Source organism: Phaenicophaeus curvirostris, chromosome 15 (assembly GCF_032191515.1).
Source record: "Phaenicophaeus curvirostris isolate KB17595 chromosome 15, BPBGC_Pcur_1.0, whole genome shotgun sequence".
Taxonomy (NCBI): Eukaryota; Metazoa; Chordata; class Aves; order Cuculiformes; family Cuculidae; genus Phaenicophaeus; species Phaenicophaeus curvirostris.
This window is the reverse complement of record NC_091406.1, coordinates 16,858,441-16,870,853: the sequence shown is the minus strand read 5'-3', so window position 1 is coordinate 16,870,853 and position 12,413 is coordinate 16,858,441. Positions and strand designations below refer to the sequence as shown.

At 52.1% G+C, this 12,413-nt stretch overlaps 1 protein-coding gene across 1 annotated transcript in view; it reads right to left on the bottom strand.

The window, feature by feature from the left end:
- The window catches only part of FGF18 (fibroblast growth factor 18), a 77,824-nt gene extending 69,962 nt beyond the window's left edge, over positions 1-7,862 (bottom strand). The window contains exons 1-2 of the mRNA XM_069869429.1: positions 7,718-7,862; positions 6,831-6,867 (exon numbers count right to left, since the gene is read on the bottom strand). Coding sequence (XP_069725530.1) covers positions 6,831-6,867; positions 7,718-7,749 — 69 coding nt within the window. The 5' untranslated portion in view covers positions 7,750-7,862. The remainder of the gene's footprint in view (positions 1-6,830; positions 6,868-7,717) is intronic.
- Positions 7,863-12,413: the final 4,551 nt, after the last annotated feature.

Genomic DNA, 12,413 nt, shown 5'->3' with positions numbered 1-12,413 from the left:
GGCTCCCACCCACCACAGCCCCCAGCACGGCAAGGAGCTCACACAAAGGGAAACACGCAGACCATGACAGGCTAAGCCTCCTCCTTCCTCTCTCTGTTCCCCTTTCTTTCTCGTCATGCTATGGCGAGACTGCTGAATGCCAATAGGAAAATACTTCGGCACAGCCAGACAGTCTTTTCTATTTTGGTTTTGTTGGTTTTTTTTCTTACTTTCCCTCCAGCTGCTTCACTGGATGCCTAATCCTCCATGGACATCTGGAGAGGTACAGAGACACAGAAGCGACATAGCAGGTAGGCAGCGTAACGCACAGCTCTGCATAATTTCTGGTTGTACCTGCTGTTATAGCACAGCGGGTGATTAAAACACAAAAACCCAGGGAAGGAAATTAAAAAAATAAGGTTTGGACCTGCCAGGGCAACAGATTCCCACATGGAAGCCCCTTGGTCTCAGCATAGAGCAGGGGTCAGTCACACTTCGCAGCCAAACAACTTGCTCTGAAGCATCCTGGGGGTCCCTGCCTGCCAGCCCTGTTGGGGTGATGTGCTGGGCTCACACAAGGAGATTTAGGTGCCTCCCTTTGCCCAAAGCTTACATCCCGCCTGAGAACACGTAGCTTGACCTACCCCAGCCTTCCCAGGCCCTCAGCAGTTTGCAGAGACCCGAGGCAAAGGCCCTGGCAGCAGGCGTCCATCCTCACATACCCCTGCACAGGCACCACACCAGCAGCCACTCCTTTTTAAATCACATTGTTCCCCAAACACCTTTTTCACTTGCTCGTATCACAACTGGTATCTGAAGTGTCCGTATTTGGAGAAAACCAAAGCAAAAGCAGCTATTGCTCAGCAAGGGAGGAGAGGAGATAGCACGACAGGGGTTTTCCCAGCTCCTAAAGAAAGGAAGAGACCATAAAAATACTCCCAAGGATCCAGGAAGTAGCTTTATAGATCCAACTAAATGATTTTCAGCCCCAGGGGAGTCTTTCTCTTGAGCTCAGACTCCCGCAGCGGAGGGAGATATCCACTCGCTCAGCTGACCAGCTCGGCGCTATCAACTTACAGCAAAATCAAATATTCAGAGTGGCCACCTGAGTCCCCCCGATGCTGTTCATCCTACCTGAGCTCCCAGAAGCCCTCCTCTTCACCCAAAGGACCTACCGCCGGCTGCACCGCCACGTCCCAAATGCACCTGCAGTGGTTGGGAAGCGCCACCCTTTGCCTGTTCCGCTCTTTTCTTTCCTGCCTCGATACGCTATGACCAAGCTGCTCTACAAGCAGAAAACAAGTCAGGTTAGAGTGAGCATCCCTCCTGAGAAACCCAGCACGGCTCCAAACCCAGCATCGCTCACCTCCATCCAGTCCTGGATGTGCCAAGTACAATAAGGAAAGCAAAAAAGAACTAAAATATAATAAGCACAACGGGTCCAGCTCTCTCAAACAGGAGAATCCCACGCCTACTACACCCTTCTGCGTGCTCTCTTCAACAACACCTTCTTTGCTCCTCTGAAGCAACTTGCACATCCCCAGAGCTTCGAAAAGGCAAACTGCAACACATGTAGGTGTGTGGATTGAAGCCTCTAAGCAGCTGCTCTGCTTTGCTGCCCATTGCCACAACACATCCAGAAAACGCCAAGCCCCCGGAGTTCTGAAGGAGTTCTGCCTCACTGGGTTGGGAACGTGGAAACCAGCTTTGTCCTTGCAAATCTTCCTGCTAAACGTGTGTTTGAGGGGTTCCCCTGACAGAGGACCCATCCCAGCACACTGAAGGGCTGGGGACCACGGGAAGCAAAGGCAGGTGAGCCAACAGCCACCATGGGAGCCACAGGCTGCGTATTCCCATCGGTGCCGCAGCAAGACCCACATCCACACTCACCCGGTGCTAACCTCGGTCTCACATGTCCCATGGGAGAACCAGAGTTTGCATCAGAACAACTACCGGGTCGTCGCTGCTCAGCAGAGCCAGGCTTCCCTGCTCCAGTCCAGGCAACTGCTCCAACCTATCTCCTCTTCCTCTACAAGCTTGAGCTCTGCAAAGACCGGGAGGCAGAAGCAGGATGCGAGGGGCAGCTTCAGGACTTCACAGCCCGGTGCAAAGAGCTGGCAGGGGGGAATAAAAATCCCTTGTGCAAGCAGCGTGGTCATCTCCTGGAGAGCAAAGGGGTTTTAAACAGGAGCAATTTAATTCACAACCAAACCCTGCCTCTGTGGGTTGCAGACCAGCAGAGCCACAAGAGCTGGTACTGCATCCACCACCACAACCCCAGCAGCAGCACAGACCCACAGCCATGGACCATCTCATCATTCCCAGCCCGTTACGGGGTCATGCACTTCATCAATATCTCTGAGCTCTTCCTCATCTAATTAAACCAGGGTTTGCTTATGCAGTTTCTCTTGTCTTCTCACAGCCTAATAATTAAGAGTTGACTGTGACCAGAAAAATCAACGGAAAGCTTCCCAGCCTTTCCCAGACCACCGTTGCCATATTTTGTCCTTCACAGCGTCACTTCTACAACCACAAGCGCAGGTGGGTATCACAGCATGGCTAGAAAGCAGATTTGCTTGGACAAGTGCTACTTTAATCTGAGGGGGTTCAGAGATTCTCCCAGAGCAGGAGGCAGGTCCTGGTATGGGGATGCTGTGCCGAGGACTTGGTGGTCCCAATCCAGGCTGAGTGGAGATGGCAAGCACAGCATCTCCCAGCCCAGGAGCCACAGGGCGCCAAGGACCCCTGCTGAGTCTCAGCACACAAGGCTTTGCCACGAGGAGCAGAGCAGTATGCAGCATCAAAGTAACATCTAGTCTACCCTGCAGCGTGGGCTTCGAGAGTGATGCAGCGATGCCCAAGTCCCAGAGCCTCCATCCCTGGCAGCACACATAGCCTCGGCCACCATCTCAAGCTCACGCCACTTAAGCAGGGCGAAGGCAAGTAGATGCCCATCCACAGGGAAGGTAGACATGAGAATAACCCTGCGGGGTCCAGCACTCTGCCTTCAGTGCCAGCCACCAGCGCTGCCAGCAGGAAGGGGAGGGCAGGATGAGCAGGGACCCTTGGCCCCAGCACCACCTCATAACCGCCGAAAGGAAGGCTGTGACAAGGACCGTGCTCTGGCTTTTCCAGAGCAGTGTCCCTGGCACTGTTTGGTGGCACTCGTGTCCAACTGACCCCGAAGAGAACGGCTGCGGAGGAGCAGACGGGGAGAGGGAGCTGCACAGCAGGCTCACGCCTCCGACATGTGCTGCACGCCGCTTCGCCAGACCGCAGGATCTGGCTCACTGAACGTGTGGAAGCAACACTTCTCCGTGTCTCACTTTACAAAGCCCCAAACAATAACTGTCTGTCGCTGCACAGGAGCTTAGGAGAAACATAAGTTGCTATTGGCATGGTGCGCAGCAGCCTTCCTCTTACACAACACCAGCAGATGTGAAAATAGCCCGGTGCTGCCTTGTGCGCTCCTCTGACCTCCTGTTTGCTTCTGGATCAGACTCCAAAGCTGGATCTTAACCTACAAGAGCCATAAAAAGCAAGGGATTTGGCCCTATCAGGGACCTCTTCTTAATCTAAGACAGATGCGCTTCATGTAGAAGAACACCCTGAGGCTTATCAGGGCAGGGAAGAGACGGAGGCAGCACCAGCCTCTGCTCTAGGGCACAGCTGGGGCAGCCCACGCCGGCATCACCCCGTGCTCCATCTGACCCTGTGCTGGAGGTGGCTTGGGGTCAGAAGAGCTGGAAGCCCTCGCAAACCAAGGCAGCTCCCAAAACCTCGCATCCCGCTGCTCAGCTCACACCAAAGCCCCAACCTCTGAGCTCCTAAGGTCCCACGTCCCCAACCCTGCTGTCCTAAGGGCCAACAGCACTTCCACAGCTCGCACGGCATGGGAGATCCCCTCCATCCACGCGAGGTGCTCCTGGGTTTTCTCACCCACGTGAAGAGCAGGGACTGACTCTGAAGCCAAACCAGAAACCACTCCGGGACACAAGGAGGGAAAGAGCACAGAAGACAAATTGCTCCTGGAAATATGAAAAGGCAGCAGGAGAATTAAACTGAAGGATGCTGAAGATAGGCAACAGAGGGAGAGTTTAGTAACCAGCGGCGAAAGGGCATCCCTAAGAACAACCTGCATAAATAAATGAACCTCTCCAGTGTCCCCAAGGATATCCAGTGTCCCTTGCTGCCTTCAGGACTGCAGCAACCCCAAGCAGCACAGGACTTTCCCAAGATGACAGAGGAGAATGCAAGATGAGGACATTACTGCCAGGGGGAATGGATCAGAGGACAAGTTGTCCTCCTCCCAGCCCTGTAAGGTACAGCTGGGGCTACACTCGGGGCTGTGCCAGCACCCAGCCACCAGCACCCACCACCTGCGCTCCCCTCTAACCCACCACGCGCTATTTCCTCCATGCCCCTCGGTGGAAACGTCACAGGACAGCAAAGCCTTGGAGGAATCCAACTTGTCCAGGAGTCAATCCTGCTCTTGAAAACAGGGTCCAGGCTGGGGAAGGACTCTCTCCGGTGCTGCCACAACCCACCCACGGGTGCTGATGCTGCACCCGAAGGGATCACCTGCGAGCGGCTGTGGAGAGGGGCTTGGGGACTACGAGAAGGCTCTTAGCCAGCAGGTGGGCTACCACAGCATCTAACTACAGGCGGCTTGCACGCCAACACATCCCGGTCTTTGCACACGAGTAACTAAACTAAGACACAAAATACCTGAGCCACAGTGTTTTGCCCTAAAATACCTCCAGCCCCGGAGCGCGCTGGAGGGATTTTTACCGTTGCATGCAGAGCCACAGGGTAACAATTGGCAGCTGAAGAGCATAATTCTAAGACAAACACACGGGATGACCCGCTGATCATGGCTTGCACAGGACAGTGAAAGGCGGCCTTAGAATATAATCCATTTCAGGCGCTCTTAAATCTCCCCCATACAACACAGAGCCCTTTAAGCAAAACTAAACAACTTCCTTTAGCCTAAATAAATATTAAACCTAAGTGATGCATTAATTTACTCCAGTTCACCAAAGGCTAACTCCTACCCAAACTGATCATTATAAAAGAAATCCTATAATCCCTCGCTCCCATTCAGGCTCAAAACACGTAATCCCATGAATAAATCCAGAAAGAAAGTGTAACAAAATGGGCAATAAAAACTTACAGCATTCACATCTTTTCATCTACCATTAATACTGTAAACACTCACTCGAAGGCCCTTGAGTATGACTAATCTAATGTTTTGGCTCCCAACGCTAATCACCGCAAGAGCTCGCCTCTCGCTGTAACACCCAGCGAGATCCACCACCCCTCCAGCCGCAGCCCGGGACACCTCCGCAGCGAATCCCTGCCTTAAATCCCACAAAATGCTGCAAAATCAGCACGAAAAGTACGGTTCTAATAGCACCAGAGCACAGAGCTTTTTTGCTTCTTTTTTTTTTTTCCCCTTTTTTTTTTTTTTACTATTTTATTGCTTTGGAAGCCTGCGAGCTTCAACTGTATAAATGCCAATAACTTCCCAAGTTTTAAGGCTGCTGAAGTAAGAGATCAGATTTTAGCAAGTGCTTTCCAGGCAGGCAGCCAAACTTTTTCTGATTCACTAAAAGCACCAAAGGGAGGGGAAGAGGGAGGGGGCTGCAGGGGCCGATTAACTTTAGTTACCGCACAAGCGCAAAAAATGCCTCCCCGCCGCAAAGGGTGCATCGCTGCGAACCCTGCGCAGCCTGTTATTCCTCGGGCTTGGAAAAAAAAAAAAAAAGAAACGCACCGGAGAAATCCAGCAAACGCCTTCCAACCGCAGGGTAATTTACAGCCATGGATCCCCTCCCGACGAGGAGGCTCTGCTGGTGTTAGGTTCAAGATGCAGTTTTCAAGAGGGGATGAGGACCAAAAAAACACAACGGGGAATTTTTTAGGGGGTGGGGGAGCAAGGGAAGGGGCTGGTTTGGGGTTTAGCTTGGCCAGAGGGATGGAGGCCTCTCCAAGGCTGCGGTTGCACTCGTCTGGGTGCCGTTGGGTATTTGTAAGAGGACGAGCAGGTGCAACCCCATCCAAAGGCCATCGCGCCCCCAACCCCAGCGGGAATGAGGGATGGAGCCAGGGGGGCAGCAGCACCTGCTCTGCCCAGCCCCGCAGGTGGGGCTGCTCCGCCATGCCCAGCTCCGACCCACATCCCGGGGAGACGCGGGGCTGTCGGGGAGCACCCCAGCACCCACGGCCACCATCCCCATCCCGCGGGCGCCCCGGGTGTTCCTCCAACGGCTTCGTTCCTGCGGAGGCAGGATCAAAGGCAGGATCTGACTTGGATGGCTTTCCACTCAATAACGGAGAGGGAGCGCACAGCCTCCTTCTCCTGGAGAGGGAAACTCGTGTTTTTCAAAGTATCAGTTTTTGGGAGTAAGTTCCCTAGGAAAGGAATTAAAAAAAAAAACTAGGAAAAAGAAAAAAAAAAAAAAGAGAAAAAAGAGGAAAGCGAGGAGGAGAGCGCCTGCTCTTCCAAGGCAAGAGCATCAATCAATCGTGCAAAGAGGAGAGTCCAGCACTCCCTCTCCCATCATCAGCCAGGCTAAGGCGCTCAGAGGATCCGCTACCGCGCACCCAGCCCGCAGCGGGCGAGCTCAGCGCCCGCTCCCCGGAGCGAGACGGACACCCCCGTGCCAGCCAGCGACACGCCAGCATCTGGCGCGGGGATCGGTTTAATACGGCTATAAAACTAGAGGGGAAGAGAAAAAAAAAAAAAAGTGAAAGCCCTAGCCAAAAAGTGGCTGGCACTGCGAGGTCAGCACGCCGCCTTTGTTTCTATTTTACAACCAAGAGCGAAAGAGGACAGAAAGGACACGTACCTGTACCTGAAAGCACAGCAGCAGGAAATGTAAACATCTGGAGAGGAGAGAAAAAAAAAAAGCAACAAAAGATCAAATGATGCGGTAAAATGGTTAAAGTTGATTTTTTTTCTTTTTTTTTTTTTTTTGCGATTTTTTTCTTGAAGGGGCACAGAGCGATGCTCTGCTTCAGGTCCCCATCACCACCTGACCGTGAGGCAGAGGCAGCCGGAGCCTCCCAAATGAAAGTTGAAAGATAAAAAATGAGAAAAAAAAAGTCAAAAGGGTTTGAAAAATGAAAAGGAGTTAAAAAGGATTTTAAAAAGAAAAAGGATTTTATAAAGAAAAAGGAATTTAGGAAGGATTTCAAAAAGAAAAAGGATTTAAAAATAAAAAGGATTTAAAAAATAAAAAGGATATAAAAAATAGAAAGGATATAAAAAATAAAAAGGATATAAAGGTAAAAAGGATTTTAAAAATAAAAAGGATTTTAAAAATAAAAGGATATTAAAATACAAAAGATTTTAAAAAGAAAAAGAATTTAAAAAAGAAAAATTTATAAAAGGAAAGGAACTTATAAATAAAAATGTTCAAAAATAAAAAGAATTTTAAAATGAAGATTGAAAAATAAAAAGAACTGAAAAATAAAAAGAATTTAAAAATAAGAAGAATTTAAAAATAAGAAGAATTTAAAAATAAAAAGAATTTAAAAATAAGAATTTAAAAATAAAAAGAATTTAAAAATAAAAATAATTTTAAAAAATAAAAATAATTTTAAAATTTGGGAAAACAAGAATTTTTTAAAAGAATTTAAAAGGTAAAAAAAAAGAATTTTTAAAAATAAAAAAAGAAATTTTTTTTAAAAAAAAATAATTAAAAAATCTTTTGAGAGATGCCATAATCCTTACAGGCAAGTGCAGGCGGAGAGCAGTGACCGCATCGCTGTGCGCGGAGAGGGGCGGCTAGCGGAGTGCGGTCTCCCCCCGCCGCGCTGACATGGGAGCGCTCCGGCCGAGCCCCGCTCCGCTCCGCTCCGCGCCGCCGGGACGTTGTGGTGCCTCCTCCGAGTGCCTCGCCTCGGCACCAGCTCCTCCGCTCCCCCCGTCCCTCCTCCTCCTCCTCTCCCTCTCTCTCCGCCTTTGGGGGGGATGAAGGTGCTTATTGTCAGCAACTTCCGATCGGCAGCCGCTGCCCCCCCCCCACCCCCCCACCCCGGGCAGCCCCGCCGGGCGGGCTCAGCCCCCTCCGCGCCCGCGCAGCCTGCGCCGCCGGCACCGCGGGGCGGGGAGGCGGGACCGCGGCGGGCACCGCCTGCCAGGGGCAGCGCCGCGGCGGGGACCCGCACCGCGCACCGCGCATCCCCCCTCCCCCCCCCGCAACCCGCCACCACCGCACCGCGCAACCCCCGCACCGCGGAGCGGGCAACGCGCGCTGCCTGCGCGGGTTGGGAAAAGCGGATCGAGCATCACCTGCGCGCAGCGGGGGCCGCCGGCGCGGGGCGAGCGGAGCTTGCGCGCATCGGGAAAGGATTTTTTTTTTTTATTATTTTCTTATGTTTTTTTATTTTTTTAAATAAGGATCAAAAATTAAAAGAAAAAAAAGGAAAGGGAGGAGGAGGGGAGCGGAGCCGGTCTCACCCCGAACGCCACCGCCGAGCCCCGCGCGGCCGCTGCGCGCTCACTCCGCGCGGGCGGGCAGGGGGGACCCCCCGGCCCCGAACACCGCCCCCCACCCCGGGCCGGGACACCCCCAACCCCGGGCCGGGACACCCCCCCCCCGCGCAGCGCTGCGCTCCCGCACGCCCGCACTGCCCCCTGGCGGCCGCGCCCCGCATCGCCCGCGCCGCAGCCGGGGCCGGAGCCGCGCTCGGGGCGCTCCCAGGGCGAGCGGCGGCGCCTCAGCCGAGCCCCGAGGGCTCCTTCGTTCGTAGCAGGAAAATCCGCCGGGAAGGGTTAAACGCCACGAACCGGTCCCCGCAGCCCGCAGCCTGCTCCTTGGGGCCCTCCTCGTCATAGAATCATGGAATGGTTCGGGTTAGAAGGGACAGCAAAGTCCATCCAGTTCCACCCCACTGGATCAGGGGCTCCAAGCCCCATCCAACCTGGCCCTGAACCCCTCCAGGGATGGGGCAGCCACCCCTGCTCTGGGTGACCTGGGCCAGGGCCCCCCCACCCTCATAGTGAAGAAATTCCTCCTTATGTCCAGTCTAAATCTGTCCCTCTCCAGTTTAACCCCATTCCCCCTCGTCCTATCACCACAAGCCTTTGCAAACAGTCCCTCCCCAGCTTTCTTGTAGCCCCTTCAGGTAATAGAAGGTCACTATAAGGTCTCCTCAGAGCCTTCTCTTCTCCAGGCTGAACAACCCCAACTCTCTCAGTCCATCCTTGGCTGGGAGGTGCTCCAGCCTCCCATGTGTTGGAATGGTTTGGGTTGGAAGGGACCTCAAAGCCCATCCAGCTCACCCCCTGCCATGGGCAGGGACGCCTCCCACTGGATCAGGTTGCTCAGAGCCCCATCCAACCTGGCCCTGAACACCTCCAGGGATGGGGCAGCCAGAACCTCTCTAGGCAACCTGTTCCCAGGGAAAGAAAAAGATTCACACTCTGAGGGCGTGCAGTCACTCTTTTCCCATCCCTGAAAGCTCATTTATAGCAGACAAAATGCCAGGAACTGTTAACTTCCACACACTGCACGCGTGCCCTGCCACCGCTCCCTGCCTGCATCCCACTCCTTGGGTTCCTTTTCCCAGGGAAAGGAAGACATTCACACACTGACAGCATGCACTAAGTCTTGCCCCATCCCTGAAAGCTCGTTTATAGCAGACAGAAGGCTGGGAACTGTTACCCTCCATGCTTTACACCCACATCCCACTCCTAGCCTGCATCCTGCTCCTCAGGTCCCTTTTCATCATAGAATTATAGAAGCATTTGTGTTGGAAGGGATCATGAAGGTCATGCTGTCCAGCAGCCCTGCAAGTGAGCAGGGACACCTCCCACTGCATCAGGCTGCTCAGAGCCCCATCAGACCTGGCCTTGAACACCTCCAGGGATGGGGCATCTACTACCCCTCTGGACAACCTGTTCCCAGGGACAGAACAAAATCCACACTCTGAGGGCATGCGGTAACTCTTTTCCCATCCCTGAAAGCTCGTTTATAGGAGACAAAACGCCAGGAGCCTCCATGCACCGCACCCACACCCCGCATCCCACTCCCAGCCTGCATCACGCTCCTTGGGTTCTTTTCCTCAGAGAAACAAAATTCACACACTGAGAGCATGTGGTGACTCTTGCCCAGTCCCTGAAAGCTCATTTATTGCAGACAAAACGTCAAGAACTGTTAACCTCCACGCACAGCCCAGCTCTCCAAAGAGAGCCTTGCATCAGTTAACACCTTATTAAGTGAGAACACAACCATAGCTCAGAACTCAGAGCTTTCCAAGTTCTCCACTCAAATAACAGCATGCGTCGGCGTAGCATGTTGGTCCCTGCTGCTCCCACATCTGTGGGGACCAAAGTGCTCGCTTCCCTCTGCGTTCTCAGCCATGAATAAAGCAACATCTTTAATCCCTGGAGTTCATCCCTGGGGACTAATCAGACACCAAATCAGAATGGTTTTCAGCCCACGGTTTCAGGCCCAAGAGGCACAGAAAACATTAAGAAGTTTGAAAACAATGACCAAAGCAAGTTCTTATAAAACCTTCGGCACTAATACACCTATGGGATATGGACTTCACACTTCTGGTCACACAGATCCACAAGTCAAAACCAAATCCAAGCTGTTGTCCATTACTGATGCCACCACAGAATCATAGAATCACCAGGTTGGAAAAGACCCATTAGATCATTGAGTCCGACCATTTCCATCAGTCACTAACCCATGTCCCTCAGCACCTCGTCCACCCGTCCCTTAAACACCTCCAGGGATGGTGAATCAACCCCCTCCCTGGGCAGCCTCTACCAGTGCCTGGTAACACTTTCTGTGAAAAATCTTTTCCTGATGTCAAGACTGAACCTCCCCTGGTGGAGCTTGAGGCCATTCCCTCTTGTCCTGTCCCCTGTCACTTGGGAGAAGAGCCCAGCTCCCTCCTCTCCACAACCTCCTTTCAGGGAGTTGTAGAGAGCAATGAGGTCTCCCCTCAGCCTCCTCTTCTCCAGGCTAAACACCCCCAGCTCTCTCATCTGCTCCTCATAAGACTTGTTCTCCAGCCCTCCAACATCATCTCACCATGCATCCCCGTCACAGGGGTCCCATCGCAGCTTCCTACAGCTGAAGGCTGTTTCCAAGGATGGCCAAGACCATCAGAGAAGCTTTTCCAAGCCCTGCAAGTTGAGCTCACCGAGGTGCCCACATAAGAACAGTACAAACAGAATTTGGAGACTTCACAGGATAGGAACATTCAGCTTAGATGCAAAAACATTCAATATATTCCTAGTGATCATCAACATCTCTTTTCTTCCAAGCAGTTTGGGTGGGGAGGAACCCAGCCTACGCCACCTCGCACCGCCAGGCGCTGCTCAGCCACCCACCCAAAGGCAGCTCGTGGCGTAGGGGTCAAGCCCAGTGCTTCTGCGTGCGTCAGGCCCATGAGGTATCTACCACGCAATCCACACAAAGCCAGAAGGCAAAAAATCCTCCCTAACAGTCGCAGCTACTCATAGTCATCTACGAGCAGGAGTTTCGATTGCTCCTTCTGCACCTTCCTGACCACCGAAACTCAGAGCAATCAGAAAATTAGTCTGGACTGTCTCAGAAACAGCCCTCATGGGTTTCTTTGGGCCCTCCTTAGATCTTTTTTTCTTTTTTTTTTTCTCCCTTTAGCTCTTCTTTAGGCAAAAATGCAAGGCTGTAAAATCAATCTGCTGTAAATCACTGTGGAGACATTTTACAGGGAAGAAGGACGCGATGCTGTAGGCCTTGTTGATATTGAGCAACTCTGACAAGACCTTGAAACAGAGAGCTGAGACAAAACCAAGAGCTAGTTCGGTGGGAACAAGTACTGGCTGAGAGAAAAACAAAAGAAGAAAAATATCAACATAATTAGTTTTAGTGTAACTTGGTTTTTTAGCATGCGCAGTTGTTTAGCAAATAATACGTTAGTAATAGCTTTATGGACAGCTACCTTTAGCCAATAACACACTGTAGATAGCCTCGTGGACAGCCTGTTACGTAACCCAAAAGGGTATATAAAGAAACAGCTAACTCAATAAAGGATCTTCGATCCATCAGATTGAAGTCCGTGTCTTAAACCCCTCGTCAAATCACGTGCCAAGGGGGAAGATGGTAGAGGTTGGCTGTGGGAAGCCTGCAAAACTCCTGAAAAGACCAGCTAGCCTCCTGCAGATGGCCAGCGCAACGCAGATCGCACCAGACCGAAGATGTAATCCTCACCTAAAACCAGAGCTCCTTCTCCTGCTCCGCTAACAACCCATGTCACCTTTCTCTCTGCCCAGCCCCAAGCTATCCTTGAGGAAGCAGGATCCATGCAGAAAACAGGTACCTGAAACTTAGTCCCAGTCCTTGCCATGATGGTGCCAAGACACTGCACTGTTACCATTAGGTTCATCCTGCTAAGCCTCAGAGCTCAGCCCTTCATACAGGTGACAT